At 45.0% G+C, this 27,212-nt stretch overlaps 1 protein-coding gene across 1 annotated transcript in view; it reads right to left on the reverse strand.

The window, feature by feature from the left end:
* Window positions 1-16,613, reverse strand: part of TMEFF1 (transmembrane protein with EGF like and two follistatin like domains 1) — a 68,682-nt gene extending 52,069 nt beyond the window's left edge. Inside the window, exon 1 of the mRNA XM_033154352.1 lies at window positions 16,270-16,613. Within this exon, the coding sequence (XP_033010243.1) occupies window positions 16,270-16,447 (178 nt within the window). The 5' untranslated portion in view covers window positions 16,448-16,613. The remainder of the gene's footprint in view (window positions 1-16,269) is intronic.
* Between the last annotated feature and the right edge of the window lie 10,599 nt (window positions 16,614-27,212).

The following is a 27,212-nucleotide window of genomic DNA, read 5'->3' on the forward strand; positions in this document are numbered from 1 at the left end:
CAAATGTTACACAAGTTTGCTTCATTCTGACAGCTATTACTAGATGCTCACTTTGCACCCTTACCTAGGTTGTGTCCAGGACAGGTGCTAACTATAGCCCCACTCTAGTTACTCAAATGCCAATCTGCCGCAAAAATCCTGGAGCATTTATTCATAGTGTGGATAGACGTTCCTGTTGGCCTTTATGATTTCCAGTGATCTAGAAGACATGCAAATGAGACTGGCAAAATCTCTGGAAGCAGTAAAATAAAATCAGGGGAGGGAGAGAATCTCCCTCAAGAAGAATATGAGCGGTCTCAACAAATCAGCGGCCATCACCACACATCTTGAAGTGGTGAATTATACGAGTGCATTGTACATTGTGTGATGAAGTACTTCCTGTTGCTCGTACTGAACCGACTCCCAATCAGCCTCATTGAATGGCTTCCCATTCTTGTGTTATCAGAGAGGGATAAATTCTTCCTGCTGCTAATGGAGTTTGCGCTGCAAGAAGAGAGGAACTGTCAGCCCTCTGAACATCCCCTAATTAAAGCAATGGGTGTCCAAGCCAGAAACTAGAACTTAAGAAACTCAAAGTGGCTTTCAAGAGGCATCTTTTCATATTCAGCTCCTTCCGTTATGCCGATACCAGCTCCCTGCCTTTTCTTATTATCAGAGTCTCACTTTATTCCTGCTCATCGGTCTTGCTCTCTCTTCTGGTCTGATGCATTGCCATTATTACTTGTTCGGCTGTCTCCCACGTGTAACGCTTCAAGAGCATTAGCTAAGTAGCATATTCTCATTGACTGGCAAAGACATTTACCTCCTGAAGAGGTAAAAAAAAAAGCTACATGGAAATTGATGAAGGACAGAAATGGCAGTGGAAAAGCTTGAAAGCCATAAGGGGGGTGGGGGAGATAAACCTGCAGATGGGCACAGTGGCATTTATAAAGATGCTCCTATGGCTTAAAGTGCATTTTTCTGCATCAAGGGAGCCATGAGCCTCTCTTTCTGTGAATGGTGAATTGTGGAGGTACTGTATACGGGTTCCCATTATGCAGACGTTTCACATATGAGCTGGAAGAAGATTAGCAGACTGAACTATGAATCAGGAAGGCTCGTTTGCATCTTGCTTCTGGTATTAATTCATTAGATGGCTTTAGAACAAATCTGTTTTCCTCAGCTTCCCACACCACCACTACTATTGGGGGTTTGGGATAATGGTATTGCCCAACCATGCAGGACTGGCATGGAATCCTTGCAAGAATTACAAGATAATGTGTGCTAAGCACTTTGGCTGCAATCCTATACTCACAAAGCCAGGAGGAAGCCCCACTGAACTCATAGAATACAGTACTGTAGACACATACCAGACAACACTTTTTGAGTGTGCTGAAGCACCAGGTGAACACAAATTATTGGATTGTTTTTAGGACCAAAGCAAAATAAAATGGCAAGCAAAAATTATAGAATTGAGGTATAACAAGAGAGCCAAATGACAGAAGCAGCATTTCCTTGCTAATAAAAAAGTTTTTAGTTTTTGCTTTATAAACCTACTGTTTCTGTTTTCTTAAAGGAAGCCAACAGAGCAATCCAAACCTTTGATCCTGCATGTTGGAGGAAGTTTGGAGGCTATAGATATGTCCTTCCAAGCCTCTCTATTTGTCCCTCGGGTGTCTCCCACTGTTCCCAGACCACATCCTTCACCAGTCCTGTGCTGTGTTCTTCTTAAGTGTGTTTACCTTACTGGATTGCTTAACTGTGGTCATGCATCTTGCTTGCCTGAGTCCATAGGGCCCTAGTCATCACCTGTGTGAAGTCTCAAGAAGGTTCCCCATATAGGAATGCTGCCTCTGGACTGAGAAAGGTTCCCCAGTCCTGGCTCAAATCTTTTCCTAATCCATGTAAAGTTCTGTGGAAATTCTAAAGGCACGTCACTCTTTCTCCAGATATTTTTTCCCTACAGAGAACCATTTGTATGTCACACTGAATATGGAGTAACTGAGGTTCTATTAGGCACCCTAGGGCTGGCAAGTATCAGGCAGATGGGCAGATGACCAGCCACACCAAGATGGAAGTCGGGCTGGGACTCCCGGGGCAGACAACCAGTCAAGTATTCCTGCAGCAGATGAGGATAGCGTGGTGGCTTCCCTCAACACGCTGCCCACATGGAGCAGTAATTACCAATCTGGGGGCTTTATTCCACACAGGAAGGACTTACTGGTGTCCCCTGATTTTCAGGCCCAAGAGGATTCTCTATCTGTGAAGATAGGATCTCAGCTCAACTACCTCCAGTTCCATCTGCAAACAGCAGTCTCACAAGTCTCTAGTGCCTCCAGACCCCATTCTATGCCATACATGTGAACAGGCCTTAGACCAACAAATTAACAGATTTTTATGAAGACGGAGAATAAAGTTTGTGCGACAACTTAAAGTTAAAAGTGGTCAGTCTGGAAGCTCGTTTGACAACTCTGCTGCTTAATAATGCAGACATGTCTATGAGGAAAATGGATACAAAAATCCAATTTTAAATTCTGTCTGCTACATATCCCAGTGAAGGAGCTGTTCTTTTAGCTGAAAAAGGTAACAAACTTTCCATCTTATGTAACTAACCCTGTTTCCCCCAGCCAATTCAAGTCAAGATGAATAGAGAATAAAAGAGAACAAAACCTTTTGAACAATAGTGTTCAATCTCTAAAAAGAATATTAAAATGGTAATTCAAAACACAATGTGCTTCTTCTACATTGTATTCCAATTACCCGAAAGTACTAAATTATAACTTCTGTATACATGGGAGGCATATGTAATTAAGTTATTCTCCTGACAGGTTTATTCATCTATAATATCTAAATAAAGGCCAGTTTGTCACTGCTTTATATCATATGGATACAAATGGTGTTATTTAGAACAAGACTAATTTATCTGGATAACTCCCTCAATATTTTAATGTAGAATTTATGTATTCTATATAGCAGTAACTCTATGTAGCAGTGATGGAAAACCTCAGAAAGTAAATCTTTTCACAAGCCTTTCTTCTGCCTCACTTCATGACATGGTAAGTATCTCCCTGAGAAATCCCCCAGTGTCTTTTGGGCTTTTATACATTTACTGACATGACTTGGTTGCTTTTAAAAAAGCTGACCTGTTTGCAAGTTCCTACTGCTCCTCTGCAATAAACACACAGTGACCAGCCCAAAGAACAGGTTCCAAATATAGTATTGAGAGTCAATACAGACTTTTCTTGCATCACAAAGGCTCTGAATAGTGGTAAAACACAAGCAATCCATGTCTAAATGGCAAAAGTATCTCTCGACATCAAACCAGACTGCTTGTTCACAAGTACACAGAATCCTAGAATTGTAGAGTTGGAAGGGAGCACAAGGGTCATCTAGTCCAACCCCCTGAAATGCAGAAATCTTTTGTTCAACATAGGGCTCAAACCCTGAGATTAAGAGTCTCATGCTCTACTGACTGAGCTATGTCTTGTTTTCCTTTAAACCAGAGGGCCTGTTGATGTTTTGAGTGTGCTTGAGATTAAAAAAAAAAAATAATTTACTTTTGCTTAATTAAATGTAGGGATTTAGGCACCAATGCTATACTCCATTAGAAATTAAATTCAGTCCACATTTAAAAGGTGACTCTGTCAGATCTGCACTTTGCAAAATAATATGCAAACTGAAGACAGAGCTATCCATTTAAATCCACACTTAACCAAATTTTGTTATGCAGTTCCTCCAGTATTTACAAAAATGCATATATTAGGGGAAATAACTTTCAGGCATTGAGTAAAGTTATTCCACCTGACACCCTTAAGATGAAAAATATTAACATCATTCTTGATTTCTCCCTCAGATTACATGCAAGTCATCACATTAGCTGGCATGAGATTTTGTAGGTTCTGAAGACAGCCTAGGGCAGGGGTCAGCAAACTTTTTCAGACCTTGGGGAGGGGGGGCGGACGGACTATATTTTGAAAAAAAATATGAACAAATTCCTATGTCCCACAAATAACCCAGAGATGCATTTTAGATAAAAGGACACATTCTACTCATATAAAAACAACAGACAGGCCCCACAAAAAACCCAGAGATGCATTTTAAATAAAAGGACACATTCTACTCATGTAAAAACATGCTGATTCCCGGACCATCCGTAGGCCAGATTTAGAAGATGATTGGGCCGCATCCTGCCCCCGGGCCTTAGTTTGGGGACCCCTGGCCTAGGGGGCACCCAAAAATGTTACAATCATTTATAGACCTGTGCCCAATCTAAATTTCTGAAAAATGATTCTGCTAACCAGAGTTAAGTCTGGTTCATACATGCACACTTGTCACCTGATGACCCTACTATCAAGCGGTGACTTGCATGTGGGAACGAGCCCAGGACCGAACCACCTCACATCACTTCTTTTTCAATTACGTTTTTCCTGTAGTGACTATGAGTCTTCAAGTGACAAAACATACATGTGTGTATAAACTTCTTAGTTGTGTTCAAATGGAGTCTCTTAGTTCAGCCTCTCCTCAGCCCCTCCCCACCAAACCACAAACACAACCCTTTCCGCCATAACTGCTGCCTTTCACTCTTTGCAGCACTGCTGACAGGAATCCCGATCAAAGAGGTACACAGTGTTACATGTCACAACATCTCAGGCACTTAATAAGGCACACAAAATCTTTTCTGTTTGCGCATAAAATAATCTGTAAACCACTTATCATGGTTAAAAAGAGGAAAACCAGCTTCAAGCACCTCCTCAGAAACAGAAACATCATCATCATCATCATCATCATCTCAATCACTTGCCCATTTTCCAACTAAAATATGCCAGGAACAGAAGGCCTCTCTATCTGGCCCCCAGGACTATTCCCAGGCCCCTCAGGTGGGGGGAGGCCAAGCCAAGCCAACCACCAGGGGCTCATTCACCTGGTCATCTTTCAATGTGCTAACAATGCCCTTCCAATGTCTGCATAGGACCAAAAAAGTCTGCACAAAAGGAGTGGACATGAATCTGACCAAAAAAACAACAACACAAAAAAAACAAAAAAAGGCAAAAATGAAAATCCCCCATGAGAACATTTCAGTCTCCTAGGATACTCAGCTGCTGATATCAGGGTAACAATACTTCTTTCGCCATGAAACCGTAAAACTACCATTCTTCATAAATATTTTTTCCATGCATTTAGTTCTTAATCAGGGGCATGGGTTCATCATAATTTTTTATTCTGTGCTGGGTGTTAAATGAGCATAGCATAGTTGGTAGAAATATTTATCACCACCACCATTACTCTTAATTACCGGTAGATTTATATAGCTGCTCCTTAATAAACACATCCTCAGTGGATTACAATAAAATATTAAAAACACAGCATACAATAATTTTATCATTTTTTTAGGCCAGCAAAAGAAAAGAAAAAAACTTCCTTGCATACAGGGAACATTCAATAATTTACAAACCAGAATTAAAACACAATTTAGAAGCCTGGGTGAATTTTTAAAAGTCCTCCAACTGTTGCTGAAAGGACCATGGAGAAGGTGCCTCTCTGGGGAGGGTGTTCCATGACTGAGGTGCCAGTACTGAGGAGCCCTTTCTTTGGCAGCCACCTGCCTCACTTCATGTGGAGAGCAGGACCTCCAAGAAGGATCTTGAATTCAGGAAGGCATACTGCATTACAATTGTTGCTCTTTTGGAATGGGTCACCATTCTTTTACTGTATACTTCGGACCTTTGCATGGAAATATCAGAGATAATATGGACTTTTAGCATTTCCTAGCCATCTACCCTCACTGTTTTCATTTTCTTCTTTGTGCCCCTGTGCAGATCTCCCAAGCTGAGAATAGCACTCCATGCTTCCGATGGTTGTAGTCTTATGAAAACTTATGCCACAGTAAATTTGTTGGTCCTTAAGGTGCAATAGTACGCTTTGTTTTTCTGTTGCAACAAATGAAATACAGCTACCCAACTTGGAATCAGCTTAGCACTGAATTTACTGCTGAAGTACAGTATTCCTGTTTGAAATCACTAACTGTGAATATGCCCTAGGTTTCCTGACAAGTATGCTAGAGGCGTAACATGCTTTGATTTTATTTTTACTGCTTTGTATCATTTTACAATCCGGTTTATTCTTCTGTTAACTCATTAAGGAGTTTCTCATGTAACCAGAGCTCTGAATCTGTAAAAGTATTTCAGTAGCCAATTGGTAAGTCTGTTCACACAAACAGACTGATACAAGTAAGACCAATAGAACCTTATTCTACAGGAGGGATCTAAAAGTGATGAACAAAAAACTCTTTAAAAAAACACATTTCTGCCAATAAAGAATGACAGAAGCTGAATTTACTTAATGCTCAATTTGGACAAGCTCGTACAAAACTGATATATAAAGTATTATTTGGTCTGTTGAAGCCTGCGAGGCTACAGCAAATTTGCCAGGAATTTCAGAAGCAGGTCCCACTGAAAACATATTTAGCATTGGTTTCATAATGGATGGCATAATGTTATAGATATATGATCTAGTTCTTATTTCCAAAACACTTTAACATGACAACACGAAGTGGAACATGTAGAGAAAGAGGTCGGGATATGCCGACAGGAGCTGGCTTATTTCCAAGTGCCTCTAACTCAGTTCTGTGGGTTATAGTTAATAGGTTACAATCAGGAACATACTAGGGTAAAAAGAAGGTAAAACATTATCTTCTTCCCAGACACTGGCATCTCCAGCAACAAGAATTTCTCCCATTTTAGAGAATGCTTCCATTCACTCCTATGGGATGGGAGAAAATGAGGCACCACTGCATTAGGTGGTGGTGTTAAAATAATAATAGTAGTACAAAAACCCACCTAGTATTCCTGAAAAATGGTAGCCAAGTTTCCACTGAAAAGGCTCCAATATGTTGCTGGTAGCAGCAGCCTCTTTCTAGGTAGCCTGCAATTTCTACACTGTCACTCTCATGCACCCTCTGTAATTTTGATCCTGTTTGGCTAGTCTGTTTGGTTTTTTCAGTCTAGACTGCATATCAGAATTATGATCATGCTTCAGAATAACAACCAATTAATAATTCCCACACATAATCCAACCGATACTAATGCATGATGAGGTTTTCAAGCTGAAGGGAAGACTCCTTGCAAATGAAGCTGCTTGATTGTTGATTAAGATGTTTCCCTAAATCCTGCACTTAATAACAACTTGTGATCACTTGCTTGGATAACATGTGATAACATGCTTGCTTGGCAAACTCTAGTCCAGAATAAAAAGCACTGAGCTTGTTTTGTACTCTGCATGGTAAGACACAGCCCAGAAGAAAGCTTTCCAGACCTGGCCTATTGTGAATTTCCATTCAGTCCTAGACTACAGCTGTAAAATTTTGCCCAGACATATTTACTCTCCAAAACCACTCAATAGTTTGATGGCTTCACAATGTGTCCTCAGTTGCTCTGACTTTTTAGTTGGCATCCATCTGTCCTGAGAGACAACTGAGTGCATCTCCCAGGGTGAAGTCAAACCGCTGAAGAATCACAGCATTTTCTTATTCCAAAGATGTCCTGCAAGTCAGCAGGTACAGATTTTTCCTCGGGGTTTACTCCTGAAGTCTTTTTCACAAATGAGTATAGCCACAAGGATCAAAGTTTTCCTTCTCTTTGCTGGGCTACCTTCCCAGGTTGATGAGCCCCATCTGCCCCCACTTCCCTCTACAGCTCATGCAGAAACTGCCTTCTTGATCGTTGGACCCACTATTAGTCTCAATCTGCCAGAGTCTGTCTTTGCATGCAGGAGAAGTCCCTAACTCACCAAGTATTTGAGAGCCATCGGCTACCCTCACCTGGTTTAGCCAGCCATTCCCGAGGTATGGGTTCTGTTACATGCTGACGGCTTCTAGGAGCCACAGGTGAGAGCTGAGTGCAGGGTGGGGACCAAAGGTGGACAAACTACCCCAGAAGAAGCACAACATGTCCCCCACCAGAGGCACTACCCCTCCCCTAGCACGCCATACACATAGTTGCTCTGACTACTGAGACACAAACTAATTTTAATATACATTGAATCCTACTATGGCAGTCAAGGAGGTATGAGATCAGGAAATAAATACAATATCTAAATAGACACAGAGTAAAGTTGTCACTGTGGATTAAATTACTAATCAATGAGCAAGATACAGGTGAAACTCGATAAATTAGAATATCGTGGAAAAGTCCATTTATGTAAGCAATTGTTTTCATTAGCTACTAGAGTTTAATGTAAGAGATAGACTCATGACATGCAAAGCGAGATATGTCAAGCCTTTCTTTGTTATAATTGTGATGAATATGGCATACAAGTTGAAATTGTTAATTTGGGGTTCTCATCAGCTGTACGCCATAATCATCACAATTATAACAAAGAAAGGCTTGACATATCTCGCTTTGCATGTCATGAGTCTATCTCATATATTAGTTTCGCCTTTTAAGTTGAATTACTAAAATGAATCTTTCCACGATATTCTAATTTTTCGAGTTTCACCTGTATATCTGAAAGTACTCTTTGTGTTGTTTTAGATTAGCTGTCCTCTTTAAATAAGCTGTCGTGCCTTTTCTCCCTGTTGTTCTTATAAGCCTGCAAGTTCCCATTTTATGCCTACCATGTTTTTCTGAGGTCTTTTGAAAGGCTCAGAATACCACTTGCTGACAGGAGAGGGAAGGAGGAAAATTTGCATGGAGAAGTAGGCAAACTGCATGTGGGGCACTTAACAATCCCCTCGGCTGCTGTTCCTTGGCATGTATTTCTTGCATCATACAGCGAAGTAGCTGGGGGAGGGAAAGGGTTGCAGAGAAAAGCAGTGAGGAAGGGAAGTGTTAAACACCCCTCTCCTGTCAGTGCTACCCAGCAAATAACACCCTTTCCCTGCTACGTGGGAATTTGCAATTGTTTGGCAGAGACCGTGGTTCCACCGCCTCTGTTTGTAGCAGAACAACTCTTTCAGCTGAAATGTGAACCCCAGAAATAGTTTGCAATTTCATTTGAACTATAAATGCTTTCCAGCATGTCTATGGTCAAGAAAAAGCAGGTGCAGGCTAATGGAAGCCCATTCTATGACAGTAAGCTGGGGCTACTTGTCCATTAAGATGATCCATGTTGCCTTTGCATTACTGGCATCATCTGTCAGCAAAGCTCACGATTCCCTTACTTCCCATCTTCCCTAGTATTTCATTATTATGAGACCTATTTCATTACTTTTATTTCCCATACGCCATTACTAATACACCATTGCAGAAGGTCTCCTCTTTTTTGCTTCTGTTTCCATGCATTTGCAGGGAGTGGAGAGAGATGTCTGAAGTGTTATAATGGGTTTTTATGATTCTTTCCATCCTGGAACATTTGTCAAGTCCAAGACAAGTGTTTAGTGAAATGAACGCCATCATTCCACCCACACACCCACTTTTTGTTGGGTAGGCAGAGAACCCCCTTTCCTACAAAGAGCAGCTTCCATCAAAGGGGGGGGGGATTTGTAAGTGGTTTCAGAGCAACTGATGATGCTGAAGATAAGTAGGTGTGGACTTAATCAGCCCTTTGGATGGGAAACCACTGGATGAACTATGTAAGAACAGCATACAAAATCAATTATAAGAAAAAAATAATGAAGAAGAAAGGCTTTCAAGAAAATCTGGGTAAGGCTCATAGCTGAAAGGGCATAGGCTTTGCATTCAGAAATTCCCAGGCTCAGCCAGCAAAAGAGCCACAATTGATGTGGCTGGGAAAGGGTTCTGCCACAGAGTTAGTGCCAGTCAGTCAGAGCAGACAATATTGGGTTAGATCAGGCATGTTCAAAGTCGTTTCGGGGGCGTAATTCGGCCCACTGGTCTGTTTAATCTGGCCCCTGTGGCAGTTTATTGTTGTTGTTGTTCAGTCGTTCAGTCGTGTCCGACTCTTCGTGACCCCATGGACCAGAGCACGCCAGGCACGCCTATCCTTCACTGCCTCCCGCAGTTTGGCCAAACTCATGTTAGTAGCTTCGAGAATACTGTCCAACCATCTCATCCTTTGTCGTCCCCTTCTCCTTGTGCCCTCCATCCTTCCCAACATCAGGGTCTTTTCCAGGGAGTCTTCTCTTCTCATGAGGTGGCCAAAGTACTGGAGCCTCAACTTCAGGATCTGTCCTTCTAGTGAGCACTCAGGGCCGATTTCCTTGAGAATGGATAGGTTTGATCTTCTTGCAGTCCATGGGACTCTCAAGAGTCTCCTCCAGCACCATAATTCAAAAGCATCAATTCAAAAGGTCACCAACTTCAATCCTTAAAAAAAGGTCAACAACTTTGGTTGGCTCTTTGGTCAGCCCTCATGGCTCTTCACTTCATCCAATCTGGCCCTCTTTGAAAAAAAAGTTTGGACACCACTGGGTTAGATAACCTGACTGCATGCAGCGGAGTTTTTTACACCTCAGTCCACCTGGTCAGTGGGGGGAGGAGTTGTTACTGGAATTTAGCATTCAGATTATCTGTGGCACCTTAGAAATTAACTAACCCACTTATTATGGGATACATTTTCATGGAACACAGTAGTTCACAAATGCTTATACCACAATAAATTGGTTACATTTTAAGGTGCCATAAGACTCTTGGTCGTTTTTGTTACAACCGTCCATCATAGCTAACCTTCCGTTCTGCAACTTGTATAAAGTATCTGCATTTTAAAATGCCCATGATTACTCTTGCTTTGCATAATTTAGTCTTCTTCCATTAGGCAAAAGGAGGGGTAATAAGCTATGCAGAACATTGACTCTCCTTGTAGATGGGCAAAACCAGGGTCTTATTTTCAGCCAGAATCCACTGGAACTCAGTTCTGGCACCTCTCAGGTGGGTGCAATTGCCATTATAAGAGCACAAGGAAAAACTTAGTCCCTCCCTTTGGCACCCAAGATTCTCAAAGAGGTTGGCATATAGATACAGAACATATAACTGCTGAGATACTTAGGAAACTGAATTCTGCTACCAAGGCTACATTTTGCAGCTTTTCTGCAGTTTTGCTGTTCGATTGTTCCTTGGAGACCAGCTGCCTCCTGCTCACAGAACTGGTGGCAGAGAGACATGTCTCATGTGTGCTCAAAACAGTCGGGGGACACTTCTCTCTCCCTTCACTCCCACTCCAATCCAGCATGAAAAAAAAGAGGGCCTTCTGGCTGAAAAGCACAGGGTGAGCCAGAAAGCAACCTGAAGCAAGGGAGGAAATGTGCCTGGCTCCAGCCATTGGCAGGACAAGAAACAGATGCAGCGATTTTGCTTTCCAATCTGCCCCCTGCTTCACTAGAAAGAACTCTGCTTCAATTGTCAGCTGCCCTAGAGGAGAAGGTTGCACTGGTCTGTTACTGGCCAAAGAATGAAGAACAGCTAGGGATGCTGAAGCAGGGAAACTGAATTCATACCTAGCAAGGACACAGGCCTGACCCCTACTGGATGTTAAGGACCATGAATTCTTCTCCTCTTCTGTTTAGAACTCCCTTCTTTTTCTGCCTTTTCCTTCTCCCTTCCTTGTGTCTTACTTTTCTATAGTTGGGAAGTTCAAGGGTAGGGCCTGTGCCTTATTTTCATTTATGTACCAGTTAACACAAGAAATAAATAGCAGCAGCACAGATGCCGTGTGAATGATCCCTACAGAAGATGCCAATTTTGTTTAAGTAATTATGAGTGCAGGTGAATGCAGATGCCTTGGGAGCTGGGAGCTTGCCTACCACACCAAATCACTCATTTCTTTAGGATTTTCAGGACAATTGAAGGATGTCACCTAGTTACACCTAGGTAACCAATCACCTAGTTACAAGCAGGTCACCATGCTGGGTTTCTATGTCTGTCTCATTGCCCCTTTTTGTTTACTAGTTGTGCCCCCATGCACTTAACAGGAGCTTGACCCGGAGGAATTCTGTATAGGGGAATCTCTTCCTTGTGGAAATAAGTGGCAGGGGAAAACGACACCTGCTAAATTTCTGAGAGGCTGACTTCTGCCGAAAGACAGAAGAGCAGAGTTATTAAAAGCAAAGGTGGTTTCAGTGGAGAAGGAACTCTTATGGCTCTGAGCTGAAGAGTGAGGCTAAATGCAAAACCAACTTCATCCACCAGATGCACAAGCAATGCACAAAACAAAGCTTCCTATATTGGGATGGGAACAGTGTGGTCCTACCTGTGATCTGCGGTTGCCATCATCCCTGAACATTGGCCATGCTAAGCTGAGGGTGGTGGGAGTTAAACATCTGGTAGGTCACAGGTTTCCCACCTCTGTCCTAAACAAAGCAGGCAGGTCCACATTCTGATGCACAGCATCTCCACCTGGATGCAGCAACAGAGCTGAACAACAATCTCAAAATGAATACATGGTCTTGTGTCCTTAGATAATATGACTGAAGTATCCTGACCACTTCTTCCTGCTGCAGCAACCTGCATGCCTCTGTGAGGGTGGGGTGTCCTCCTGAACAATGTAGGATGGGGTACAGGTCAGAGAGGAATAGATGGGAAATCTTCTTTGCATGAACTTCCTTTAAACTTACATTAGGATCTATGCCACTATATGAACACCTCTCTATCCCATTCAACCAAAAGCTCAGAGAACAGAGGATGGGGATGAAGCATCCACAGCTAACTTCTACCTTATTTTCTTTCTGTTAAAGATCCAGTTAATATGTAACTATTGTGGTAGGATTGTCTGGTGACTCGATCTCACAGCAAGCCAAACGATGTGTGAACGAAAGAACCACACAGGATCTCAGAGAACTCATTAGAACTGCTTGTGCCAACATCAGCTGGCTTTTACGGGAAAAGAGTATCAATGTGGGTTATACCTATGTAATCCTAGCGAGGTTACGTGCTTCTGTCATTTGATTATTACAGGTACAGGGAAGGGAGACCCATACAAAACGAGTAATAATGGGTGTTTCAGGTGCACATGGACAACCTGGACAGTAGTTGCAGTCAAATGGCACCAGTGTGACATGGCAGGAACACATTGAAGAAGCAAAGTGGAAAGATGAGAAACATGGTTCCCACAAGACTAGTTTATCAGTTTGGGGAAGTAGAGGCCGCACAAAAAAAGGTCAGCACTTAAACCTTGAAAATAGCATCCACACAGTGGCACAATCCAGATGAATTAATTAGGCTTGGAAATCTGAACTGTAGTCAAACGAAGTACTGTATATTCCGGCGTATAAGACGACGGGGCGTATAAGACGACCCCCAACTTTTCCAGTTAAAATATAGAGTTTGAGATATACTCGACCACAGATTCTCCACCCGGCGTATAAGACGACCCCTGACTTTTGAGAAGATTTTCCTGGATTAAAAAGTAGTCTTATACGCCAGAATATACAACTTTCAATCTAAGGAAGAGTCTGTGGAATTGTGCAGGCTGAAGATCCTGGCTTGTCAAAGAAAATCTTCACCTGAAAAAAGCATAACAACACTGCTTTCCACTCCCAGCTTCTACTGGTTCCCACCACTCTGCATGTTTTGTATGGTGTCATTTCACCTCTTTGCTTTTAGAACACTATTATTTTGTGATACAAAGACATCGCTTTAATATTCTACACTTCATTCTGGAAACTAGATTTGTTTGCTAGTTTTCTAAAGTGAATCTTACAGAGTTCCCCACGTGGTAATATGTACCTGTCAAGTAAGCTGGTATTTGCCAGTAGCACATTAACCTACTAATCTTTCTTTGCATAAAACTCAGTCAGTCATCTCAGGGGATGCAAAAGGGGCAGGAGTCAAGGATGGAAGAACAGTAATTTACTCCCCAACACCAACAACATGTCTGGTATTGGAGCATGAAGAACCCAACAAGCGAACAGAGAGAACAAATAAAGATGAAATTTACATTGTGACTTTTGCGTCATGTGCCTCTTTGAGAAATTTGCTAATCAATATTGGCAGAATCTACAGGGTGAAGGTATTCTAAATTGAAAGTACTATAAAATGATTGCTAAATATAAATGAAGAAGGAAACTCCCAGCACAAAACTGCCTTAAGACTGCAATCCTCAGCACACTTGCGAGGGAGTAAGCCCCACTGGAAAGAGGTCTGTGCTTATGGTACAAAAAGGACCACATTGCATGAGGTGCTCAGAGGCTGCTTACAAAGTGGCAACTGCCTTCATCTCACAGGGAAGACAATGGGTTTGGAAGACACCAAGTACCTCTCATGAATCTCTCATCAATTTGGCACTAGCAGTTGCACGTAATTTCCACTGGCAATCATTTCAGAGCAATCATCCATGCTTTTCAGATGAGAAAGGGAGAAGAAACAGCTTGAACGCTTTGAGGAAGGTAAAATACCTAGTCTAGAGGAGGAACTAAACATAAATATCCTTAAGAAAAATATTGGTTTAGAAACACAATCCCAGTTATAAGCTTATGTATTTCTTAAGTGTTCCTGTTTAGATTTCTATTATTTGGTGGGGGGGGGAGATTTCTTACATTTTTAAAAAGAGTATTGTGACGTTTAGACAACATATGGAAAGACAGGATAAAGCAGCCAAGTGACATGGCTCTAATATTGTTTTAAATATATAATATTTTCTTTTGATTCTAATGCATTCACAGCAACAATCCTTTTTCTTGGTGACCAGCTTCACAGCACGGGCAACAGATTTGATTTTAGGATTTGTATTGTATTTAGGAACACTAAGAAGCAGACAAAAAGCAAGGTGACTACCTAAATAGGTTACAGATACCTGAGCACCTCTGCATTCTCTGCTTGTCACACCATTCTCTTAAGCAAGAGAGGTGGCAAAAGGGGGCGGTGGGGGGGGGGGGAAAGAAAGGTATGGGTTGCATTCATTAGCTGGGGTGATGGGCCTGAACTCAGGAGACAGAAACAAAAGAGACAATTCCACCTCCTGATTTTGGGGCTGAGGGTGGGACTTCGCTCCTACTTTCAAGAAAAAATATTTCCCTCCTTGTGTGACAACTGAAGTAAAAACACATTCTGAGACCAGGGCTGCAAGGTCTTTGTTCCCAGAAGCATGAAATGAACTGGCACCCCCTATCGCCACCAGTTCCGGATACATGAACTGTTGACTCCTCACTGCCCACACAAGGTCAGTGCTCTCATTCCCGGATTTGCTGGACGCCTCCCTATTTTCATGACCTCAACCGTGCACCGAAGAGATCAGATGCATTGTATGGATGTATGCACAGCAGTCCTACATGTGTGTCTGCACCAGGAAGGAAATGCATGCGTGATAATATGTATGTATGGGAAACAGATATGCACAAGGATGGAGAATTTGTGCAAGAGGAGAAGAGAAAGAGTGCTTGTATGTGCATGCGGTTATACAGCCAGTGTTTTTCATATCACATTTGGAACCAGACAGCATCAATTTCTGAAATAACTGGTACTGGGGCTTGAGAGTCCCCGTGCTCCCCCCCCCCCCGCCCGGAATTCACATCCTCCAAGTTAGGAAACTGTCCTAATTCATGTCCCATTAAACTCTGAGGAATTTATTCTGAGTAAACATGCTTACCAGCAGGTGAGAACTACATTACACTTCTCTGATTTGATGAAAAGCCTCTTGTGGATTAACAGAGCAATCCTACACATACTGTATCTCTATTCCATGTAAGGCATACTGAATTTAATGAGACTTGCTCCTGGGGTCTGCAGCCTAAGGCACTCCGTTATTTAAAAGCACAGTCTAGAGTAGCTCAAGGCTCTGAAAGTAAAGGAAACCTGGAACCTTTTTTTTTTTTTTTTTAAAGTCCCTGCTCACCCATAAAACTGCCTGGTTCGCCTTCCACAAGTCTCTCAGACTTGTCTGCCCCAGTGGGCGCTACTAAGGTTAACCTGACCCAAACTCACTAAAATAAAACAAGCACGAAGGAAGCAAAGCGACGGTGGGATGTGTGTGTGCGCGCGCGCAAGGAATCAGAGGCGCACGCTCCTTGCCACGACACCTTCGATCCTATGCACGTTTCTTTAGAAACAAGTCCCACCAAATTCATTCTGACCAAGCACGCGCGCAACATTGGACTGGGGGGTGGGGGGAGAGAGAGAAAGAGAAATAAATATGTGCACGAAGGTTTTTAAAATGAGCGACCGACAGCGAGGCAAAGATGGGGCTGGCGATGGAGCTTGGAGAGCAAGGGAGGGGGAAGGCACACGAGGCGCGCACGGGGGGAGAGAAAGACGGCGGGTATTGTGAAGGAGCCCATGTGGCGAGAGGAAGCGCTCGCGGGGTGGCGCGGGAGCAAGGATGCTGAGCGCCGCGGCCCCACTCCGTCCGCCGCCCACTTGCCCAGCCCTGCCCGCCGGTGGGGGCGTCGTCGTCCTGGGCGCTTACCTGAGCAGTTGCTGCCCGCCTTCCCTTTGCCGGCGGCGCAATCCGCAGCCGGCGCAGCCGGCGAGAGCGGGTTGGACGTCCGCGCCGGGGCCAGAGCGCACAGGGCCACCACGAGCGCCAGGATGGCGGCGCCGCTGCAGCAGCCGGGCGAGGCCCGGGGCCGGGCGGGGGCCGCCATGGCAAGGGCTGGCGAGAGGCCGGGGAGGGGGCCCGCTGCCGCCGCAGGGCCCAGCTGGGGATCAACGGGCGCCGCCCGGAGGAGCGCGGACCCGCCGGCCTTGCTGCTGCCAACCAGCCCTCCGCATCCCGGGCCGCCTCTGGGATCTTCGGAACCGCGGCGGCTGCTGCTGCTGCTCAACCCTCCTCCTTTTCCCCGGCGCCCTGGACGCCGCCTGCCTCTTCCCAGAGCCCCTTTGTGCGCTTCGGTGGCGGAGGCTGCTCGCTGCTGCCGTCGCGAGCGATGCTGCCGCTGCTACTGCTCCGGCTACAACAAAGGGATGGGAGGGGGTGGGAGATGGAGGGGATGGGAGGGGAAGAGTAAGGGAGTGGGGGGCCACGTGACGCTGCTGCCGCTGCTGCCGCCAGCCTCCTCCCCCGGGACCGTGGCAGGATAGGGGGTCCGGCGCCGGGTTGCCACGCCCCCCTCTTGCGGACCGCCGGCCACCGTGCCGACACCCCCGTGGAGTCGGGGCGCGTTTCTCCGCCTGCGCGCCCGCCTTGGGAAAACGATCTCTCCCCACCCGCCGCCGCTCTGTCAATCGACGGTAATCGGGAGACCGGCTCTCCCACCTCGTCTTTAGGCACACTTGGGGAGAGAGCAGGAGTCTCACCTCGCGAAAGCAAGCACGCCTGCCACGGGTGCGCTGGAAGAGAAAGGGAGCGATGGCTTGCCACAGACTCCCCCCCCCCCCCCCCGTTTTTGGTTGGTTGGGTGTCTGTCCCCCGCTGCTCTTATTTACTTGGGAGTAAAGAAACGCCGCTTAGCGCTGGGCGAGGAGCAACCTCAGTAGGAAGCCTATCCTGGCGAACTCCCTGCCACGTGCTATTCCCACATAAGCAGGTTCAGGATTCAGGTGTGAGTGCTCTTTAACTTCTTCCTCCTGAAGTTTGGGAGAGGCAAAAAGGTCTGGGCAAACAAGCAGAGACGCAGCTAGGCTCCCTTGCCCCCTTGGCAAGGAGCTGAAGCGGAACCCCCAGTGTGGTGTAGCGATTAAGAGCGGTAGACTCATAATCTGGGGAACCGGGTTCGGGTCTCCGCTCCTCCACATGCAGTTGCTGGGTGACCTTGGGTTAGTCACACTTCTTTGAAGTCTCTCAGCCCCACTAACCTCACAGAGTGTTCATTGTGTGGGAGGAAGAGAAAGGAGAATGTTAGCCACTTTGAGACTTCTTTGGTAGTGATAAAGTGGGGTATCAAATCCAAACTCTTCTTCTTCTTCTTGTTTCCCTCCCCACCACCAGAAACTAAAAAAAAAAAAAAAGCTTTTTGACACCTTTTGCACTCCACCCGTGAAGACATCTAATTGTGCTTGGGTGGGCTCCTAGCCACTCCTAGCACAGAGAGGTGCGTTTTTTGTGACCCCCTAGCCAACCCCGGGTACACCCCTGCAAACAGATTGCTTGCCTGTGGGGGCTGCTTTGGTAGCTTCTGCTTGGCTCAAGTGAAAGGGCACACAGCTGTACTGTACTGTGGAGCTACTATTAGCACAATCAGATGGTCTGAACCATCTACCCTGGCCTCAAATAACCAATACAAAATTAAGCCTGTTGCTTTCAGAAGGGTTAAGGCTGTTCTGTTTTGTCTGTTGAGCCCAGTGCTGGTTTGTGGCCTACAGACTTGATTTTTGTATGCAGCAGAATATGATTCAGGTTGGTAAGATGCTGGTGGTGAAGGAGAAGAGACACAGAATGTAGAAGCATTTGGTTTCAGACAGAGGCAAGGTTTTCTGGGGAGTGTGAGGTAGGCCGCCAGATGTCATTTGTGGCTGAGCTGGGATTTGCAACAAGACCTCCTTGATCCAAATTCAGCTCCTCAGCCATTGTGCCACACTGCTGCATGGTTTATTGGAGGAGGCACAAAACAGATACCGGTCTCTCTTGATTCAGCCAAGAGGTACGGTAAATGCAGACACGCCACATCTTGCCTCATTATCCCAATCAATAGAGCATAAGTGACTGAGTGTCTTGCCAATTGTCAGGGAGAGATGGGTGTTGTTGGAGAAAAAAAATGTCATTCCCTTCCCTGTTGTAGGACTCCCACCTTTGAGCTTCTTTAAACAAACCAAGTGCCTTCCAGTTTCTGTCAGGTGAGCCCTGTCACCTGTGCTTTGCCACCAAGCAAACATTTTACACTGGGGAAGGCTCAAACCATGTCCAATTGCTACCACAGAATAACTCCTTTTACTGCTACAGTTAAAAAAAACAACACAGCCTAGTCCCTAGGCATGTTTCCCTGGAAGTTAGCAAGCTCTTCTTTCAAGGTAAACATCTGTTGAATTGCCACCTAAAGAGATGTTGGGGTAAACAAGTCTACTTTGAGGCTCCTTGCGTTGAATTAGAAACACAAACTTAAACCAGTTGCCAACTTAAATACCTAAGCTTTCCAACTTTTATGAGGGGGAAATAGCCCTGAGTGTTTAAAAACTTTGTAAATATTTTTATTATTAATGAGAAAAGAGACAAAATTTCTGTGCCTTAGAGGTAGTCCTCGCCAGAAACCCCAAGTGGGGCCCAGGACTTAGTGTGAGAGAGAAGTGCCGTTGAACTGATTGGAAACAGTATCCAGTGCTTGGTCAGCATATAAATGACAAGAAAGCTTCTCTCTCCCAATCCTTTTCAATATGCCTTTCCATGGGCAGAGAGGCAAAGGGAAGGCAAACAAGCATGGCACTTCTTAGCTCCCTCTCCCTCTTTTCAAATATTTCTTCCATGGGCTGTGCAAATCTTGCAAAAGGGGAAGAGAACAGAGTTAGCACTTTTTCCATTCAGGGGCTTTTCCTCCCTTCCAACAGGGGACCTTGTGAGGTTGAGCCTGCATTGGAACTGCCTAGTCAACTTTCCATTCTTGCTTTTGGTAACAGCCTTTGCTGGTTAATCATTTGTCACTTCAGAGCAACTTCATTAATAAGAGTTGTCCTTCCTTCCTTTCTTTGATTTTGATTTTTGCAAGTGTACTGAGAAAAGGAAGAATCGTGGTCAGTGATAATCTATACAGTGGTGCCTCGCAAGACGAAATTAATTCGTTCTGCGAGTGCTGTCGTTTAGCGAAAATTTCGTCTTGCGAAGCACGGACGGGGGAAGCGCGGTTTGCAAGTAGATCCCATAGGGAAATTCGTCTTGCGAGTCACCCTTTTGTTAGCGAATGCCTTTCGTCTAGCGAGTTTTTCGTCTAGCGAGGCATTCGTCTTGCGAGGTACCACTGTATATATAAAAATGTTCCCATTGCATGCGCGGCAGTTACCACCTTGCTCCGTAACCGCTGGACCAAACAGCATCAAATTAGGACACAACATTCCATGACCATCAGGGAATATAATCTGGCAAAATAAAAATTTAAAAAAGCACAACTGTCATACCTAAAATAAAGAATAAACGCAGAAAAAATTGGCACGCCTATTAGATGTCACCAGCAACAGCACTGACATCACAACCAGCAACCAATAGAAAGGTGCCACCCAACTCCTGAGGCAACAACTTTCAGCTGCCACCTCAAATGGCTGTCCGCCATTTGCGGCCTAACTTTCAGCCGCCGCCCCAAGGGGCCCAACAACGCATAACAAGCAGGCAGCTGTTTGCAGAGAGGCAGGGGGGCGGGGTGGGGGGACGATAGAGCTGCTACTACATGACCAAACCTCAAGATACAGGAGAGAAGCCGGGCTTTGAGGCCAGGCGGCATTGCGAGGCCAGGTTGCTATGGTAACGTGGGGCAAAAATGGAGGCCACCAACCTCCAAAGAAGTCGTCTGCGTGTGCATGTGCGCCTTCCCAGGCCACAGCAATCAACAGCCGCTTTCCAGAACGTGAGCTCCATTTGCAATTATACAGAAGTAAGCAACAGAGTTTCAGGGTGACCAGGGAAAGTGCCGGGGGGGGGGGGGGTAGCAGGCAGAAACGAGGGGGGGTAAGACGGAGAGGAGGCAGGTGGAAATTCAACAGGAGAAGCTGTGTGGAGGCAGTCAGAAATGGGAAAGACTGAGAGGAGGCAGGCGGAAATTCAATGGGAGAAGCTGTGGGCATGGACAGTTTACATTTATATAGATCTTTCTTTTCCATTTCACAAAAAAAGCCACTGCAACGCGTGGCCAGACCAGCTAGTAAAATAATAAAAATACTCAATTGATTGGGGTGGGGGGTTCTTCCATGAACAGCATAATAATAATAATAATAATAATAATAATAATAATAATAATAATAATAGCCAGTGCAGCTGGTATAGCACTAGGTGAATGTGATCCCGTGGCGAGGCCCCCAAAAGGAGTCTCGCCACGACATTCTGCACCCGCTGGAGTTTCTGAGTCAAAAACAGAGGAGGTGGAATGGCCCCAGAACTTCTCCCAACATCCTCGGAAAAACCTAAAGAGGTGGCATCTATCCTCCTTCTCCTGTCCAACTTTGTGCCACCCCAGCTGCCCAGGCAAACCCTTTGTTGCAGAAAGGAGTGGGGGAATTAGAGTTGCAAGAGCCCCTGTGAAGTCCAGCAAGTGGTCTGTGCTGCAGAAACTGCTTGCATCAGGTTGGGACCCCGGCTTAGATAGTTGCCTTTCCATTATAGATGATGTTTCCCCCCCAAAAAGCTTTAGTGCTCAGATCTGTGATACATATGCAAAAACGCTATTCAAAGGCTTAGCAGGCAACACACACATCTTCACAAAGGTGCAGTTACCCAACAGCACTGCAGGCCACTCAAGCAAAGACGACAATGACCCAACAACATAGAAACCCAGAATTGTAGAGCTGGAAGGGACCCCAAGGACCATAGTCCTACCCCCTGGAGTGCAGAAATCTCAGCTAAAACTTCCAGGAGATGGCAATCCAGCCTCTGCTTTAAAACCTCCAAGGAAGCCTCATCCGGCTTAGTTTCTAGACCCTTGATCATCTTGGTCACCCTCTTCTACACACATTCCAGCTTGCCAATATCCTTATTAAATTGTGGTGCTCGGAACTGGACACAGTACTCTAGGTGGGGTCTGACCAAGGCAGAATAGAGTTGGGACTATTACTTCCCTTGATCTGGACACTGTTCTACTGTTGATGCCCCTGCATCAACAATCCTGCTATAAAGGAAAGGGCCAGCACAGTTTACCGCAGCCTGCTGTTCTTTTCTTTAGTTCTTGCTAATGTTCTGCCTGGATGACTGGACCTGCTCCATCTGTTCACACCTCTGTTCGTGCCTTCAGGACCTAGGTGAAGGGGTCGATGTCATTGCCTCCTGCAAGTGGATGGGGGCAGGTGGATCATCACCCCACTGTGAGGCAGAACTAGACCCAATGTCTGACAATTGACGGAAGAGTGGGTGGCATGATGGGCACCTTGACAGTGCCAGAGATGGACCCTGGCAGCTGTGTATAGGGAGGTGCAGGTGGAGAAAAATATCTCCCCCTTGTACCCTTCCCAGGATCCTCAGCATCAGGCTCCCCTGGATCAGACAGTCACCTCCCCAGCCCGCTGAATCCCTCCTCAGGGTCCTCTGCAAACCACCCATCAGTGCCATCCTGACTTGGGCAGTCCATGACACATAACTTCTTTTTAGAAGCTAGAGAGTGACTTTTAAAAAATGAAAGCTCAGAGTCAGGGGTCCCTGCTGGCATAGGCCCAAGTGCAATTACTTCAATTGCGCCATTATAAATCCGGCCTGGTTAGGATCCCAGGGGTTCCTGTAGCCTGGTGTCCAAACAAGTCACTTATCAATCACAGCACTGACTTAATGCATTGGCTAAACATTCTGACAGGCAGGAGGAGACAGCCTGGCTCATTTAACAGAAATTGCTTAGGTTATGCTTCCTAGCTTTCTCTGAGGCCAACTTATCTCAGAGTCTGGAGCCTTCTTGTGCACTGGGTTGGTGAACCTGTCCTAATTAATCTCCCCCCACTGACTTTAATTAAGGAGCAGGAGAAATGAAGAGCAGAAACAATGCAGCAATTGATAATACTTGAATTCAGCAATGGCAATAGTAGTCATGTTTCAGGAGTTTCGACTTTATATCCCGCCTTTCACTCCCCTTAAGGAGTCTCAAAGTGGCTAACAATCTCCTTTCCCTTTCTCCCCCACAACAAACACTCTGTGAGGTGAGTGAGGCTGAGAGACTTCAGAGAAGTGTGACTAGCCCAAGGTCACCCAGCAGCTGCATGTGGAGGAGTGGGGATGCGAACCTGGTTCACCAGATTATGAGTCCACTGTTCTTAACCACTACACCACACTTCAAAGGTATCTTCTCAGTTACCAGTACATACTAATAACTTGGGGGGCTTTTAGTTGCAGAGCTCTCTAATTCTGTGCATGCTGTACATACATGTAAGTCCACTGATTTATAGCAAGGAAAAAATTGCAGGAGGTCTAAGAAAACATCACAATAATCAAGGTGAGAGAAGACAAGGTTTTGAAAAAGAGTTAGTCATTAGAATTTTGGAAATATAGAAAGAAAATTGACAGTCTTTAAAGCATCAATATGAATGTAGGAGTTGTTGATTATAGTTCTATCCATATTGTACTGACAGGCAATGCCTCTCCAAGGTTTTAGACAGGGGTCTTTTCCCCAGCACTACCTCAGTTTGCCAGGGATTGAACCTGGACCATGTAAATCTACACCATACATTTAAAGCACATGGCTTTCCCCAAGGAATCATGGAATCTGTAGTTTTTTAAGGTGCTGTGAATTGTAGCACTACAATTCACAGCACCCTGAAGGCAGATCTGCCGAAAGATGGTCTCAAGCCTACATTGCAACCTGCAATGGGGAATGTGAGTCACCAACACAAATGACAATCGAACCAAATAAGAACACAGCACAGAATAACCTTCAAAAGTTACAAGCCTGCAAAAAGTCTTACTAGCCTGTTGGGGGCTGGCAGTGGAAAGGTGGAGAGTTGTGTTTCTATGCTGGTTGGAAAGGAGGGAGCATCCTTCCTCTTGCAGCCCACTTGAGAAGGGGCAATTGCCCCATCCCTTCACCATCAGTCCGCTTTCTGTATGTAAATCAGACCGCCTACCCCCGAGGTACAGCCCTTCCACAAGTTCCAAGAAGTTCCATGGCTCCTCACCCTGAAATTTTACTACGAAGGAGCACATGAGAGGAAAGTGGTTTTCCTAAATTATCATCCCTACTGCCATTCTTTGGCTCTGGCTATTTCCCCCCTGAATTTTTTATTGGAAGAGATAGCAGGGATGCCTCTCACCCTAGCAGCGCAGGGATGACAGGTGACCTGTCTGTTTTAGTCTGCTGTCCTGCTGCTCACATATGATGGGCAACTTCAAGGCCCCTGCTCTCCCTCCAGGCCTTCTATTATTATGTTATCTGAATGGAAAAGAAGAGAAGGCTAGCAATTATAATTGTTTTAGGGACATTCTTATATACACTGAACATATCCTTAGAAATAGACATTACCGTCATATTTTCGTGGGCCACCCTCTTCTGCCACCCTCTTCTGGCAGGAGGTATGCAGAGCTTACAGAGACACAAAGAGCAACATGGAATATTTTTATTTTTCAGAACCTCAAAATAGGCATCAGACAGTTACAGAGAGACCTTTCTTAAGACACCTTAGGAACTAATATTACTATGAAAGCAACATTTATATGCTGAATAGTTTTACCTTTTCTGTCCTCTGAAAGAGGAATGTGGAGAGGGAGGTTGTGGGCGAGGGGGAGGTCTCAAGGAGAGGCGAAATCTTATTTCTCCTTCCCAACCGGGAAAACACTTTTCCCAGCCTTGAAAGCCTAGAAAAGAAAGAGGAAAAATGTGAGAAATGAGGCTCACAGTTAGCACTCTCCTGTCCCTAAACTGGTTTTGGCATTCACACATCAAAGCTCAAGAGGAATTCACTATCATCACAGAATTCAGATGCTGAGAGAAGTCCTACTTACATTTCCATCTCCTTTCTCTCACACAGATGAAATGATCCAACCATAGGAGCTCACCAGGCCTTTTAGTACTCTGGTGACCAGAGCCAGCAAAGGGAGGTGCCACAATGGCTTCTGTAAATCTGGGGCTGTCTCTTGAAAAAAGGGACACTTGGCGTGTCTGCTGAGGTGCCCAGATGGGAGACCACCAGGGAATATGTATGTGTGTGTGTGTGTGTGTGTGTATACAACTCCCATAGAATCCAGCTGAATACACCTTAATAAAAAAGTAATATATAGACACTTACAAGCCCCATAGAGTTCAGCGGGGCTTGGGTAACTGAATCCTGTAGCATGAGCACAGGCTTACCGGTAATTATATATTGTTGCATGCCACCCCAATCTCCAAGCGGAGTGAGATTTCTGGGATTCTGGGTGCTTACCCATGGTTCATATCTCCTTTGGCTATGCTGTCTTTAGGATATGTGGTTTATTTACACACACATATATATATACATCCTGAGCCTGCAATGGAGGGGTTCACAACATTAACACCCCAAGAAGGTCTTGCTTTCCCCCATAGCAGCAGCCTTGGATTCAAACAGAATTCCAACGTTCCTCTGTCTCCCTTGGCTCCCAGTTTGCTACTTAGCCTCTAGCTCACATCACTGCAAACTTTCAAGTCTCAACTCTGGCTTTGTCCTTTTAACTATCTGCAAGTTGAGGGAGCCCCTTTCCTTGTTCCCATTAATGGTTCATCAGCACAGAAAGCTAGCCTGGTTTATATTTTAACACTTGCTGGATCTAGTAGTTAGAAGGTTCTTGGCATACAGCCTACTTCCTCAACACTCACCCAAACTCATAACAATATGCTTTACATTTTCTGTGGCTCACTAGTAACGTCTGCTGCTATTCTCAGATTTTGTTTACATGTTCCAGTGACTCGTAATTACTGCCAGGCTCATGTAGATTAGATTATCGACTTTCCTCCCCACAAAATCCATCACATGGCATGCTGTGTGCAACTTCATCGAAAGGAAACAACTTATATTTGTTCCTGCATTTAAAACATTTGCAATCACAAGGGCTTGGACCAGGGTTTCATAAAAAGAAAGCACTTGAATCTGTGTGTCACACATTGGAGCAAAAGACGATTTTCCTGCATTCTCATTTCATGCTTAAAGGACACCCACATGTCTGAAAGACAATGGAAACCACGTGTCTAGGCGCCTTTGCAAATTGATGCTCCTGGAGACACATCTGCCACATCTTTTCAGATAGGCCTTTCAAAACTTACAGAAAAAAGGTGATTAACCACCTAGGGCATGATTGTGGGAGCCTTTGGGCAAAGGGCCCATACATTGCCCTTAACTAGCAAGGGAAACAAAAGAGTTGGAATGATAAATGGGAGTAGTAGTTGTTACCCTCTGGCCTTTACATTGATGTCCCAGAGTTCTCTACAAGTCACAGAAGATTCTGGGACAGCATTGTCCCTTGTTTTCCAGTGGATGGCTAGAAAAACTAAAAGTTGTGTCAGTCCTGCTACTTGGAGCTGGGAGCCCAGTGTAAAGTGAAAATTACTTTGAGTGCTCAGGAAGAGTTGACCTAGGGTCTGTTGAGACATAGCAGGAAACCATGGATTCCTGCTAAGTTCCTGAACCTGCATAAGCCTCAAGGTTGTGCTTCCCCTTGTGTGGTCGTAAGGAGGAAGAGATAGGAAGGTTTTCCTTCTGCAGCCCTCAGCCTAATTTTGTATAGGTAGCAAGGAGGGAAAAGTGGGGGAAGTGGGTGGCAGAGAGCAAAGAAAAGGGGTGGCAGAAAAGAAGAGAAGAAAGGGGGAATGCCATGCTGTTTGGGGGCTCCAGTCCTGCTCACGACTGCCATATAGCCCCTGGTATGTTATTGCTGAAGGAATTACAGCCCCTGACAGAAAAAAAGATTCCCCACTTTGATTTAAACTCTGGTTTGATCCTGGCCTGTTTCAACAAACCACCATTTAAAGAAACCACATGTTCAGAAGTAATGGTGAACTGTGGTTAGGTTAAAAGCAAAAGCTCACCTCTTTTTTTAAATAAATATGTTCATTGGTGGCAGAGTATTCATCAATAAGAAACATCAAGTAAAACAGTAAAGGGGGTGGGACTGTAATATGTCTTTACAGAAGCCATTGGGTGGCTGCTGCAGGTAACTATGTTTTAGTGGAACCCCGAGATTCAGGGAAATAAATCACTGCAGAATGTCAAGTGTAAAGCTCATCTCCTCCTTCTGGGGTGGGGGTGGAGGCAGAGCATACGAGCGGAGGCTCATGCAGGATCATACAAGTAGAAGGAAACCATGGCTCCTCAATAATAATAATAATAATAATAATAATAATAATAATAATTTATTTATACCCCACTCATCTGGCTGGGTCTGCCCGGCCACTCTGGGCGGCTTCCAACAAATATCAAAATACAATACAAAGTCACAGATTAAAAACTTCCCTAAACAGGGCTGCCTTCAGGTATTTTCTAAATGACAGGTAGTTGTTTATCTCTCTGACCCCTGATGGGAGGGCGTTCCACAGGGCGGGCGCCACTACCTGCATCTGATCTTCCCAGGTATCCTGCACAAAGTGAAAATGGCAGTATAAAATGGGCCTCCATTTCCTGCATGGACAGGTGCTAGCAACGATACAAAACCCTGCAAAAGCTATTTACCAGGGGGAGGCATGGGTGTACCCCAGTAGCAGTTATCTGTCCTTCCCAATGCCAGGTGTCACTGCCGGTTCCCAAGCTGGAGAGGTGCAATGTTCAGGGAGCTCAGCATGGTACAAGCACAGCAGCAGGAGTGTTGGATTAGCTCTACCACTGTGCCTACAGTGCACTAAGTCTCTGTCAGGTATTTTG

Source organism: Lacerta agilis, chromosome 7 (genome assembly GCF_009819535.1).
Source record: "Lacerta agilis isolate rLacAgi1 chromosome 7, rLacAgi1.pri, whole genome shotgun sequence".
In the NCBI taxonomy this organism is placed as follows: domain Eukaryota; kingdom Metazoa; phylum Chordata; class Lepidosauria; order Squamata; family Lacertidae; genus Lacerta; species Lacerta agilis.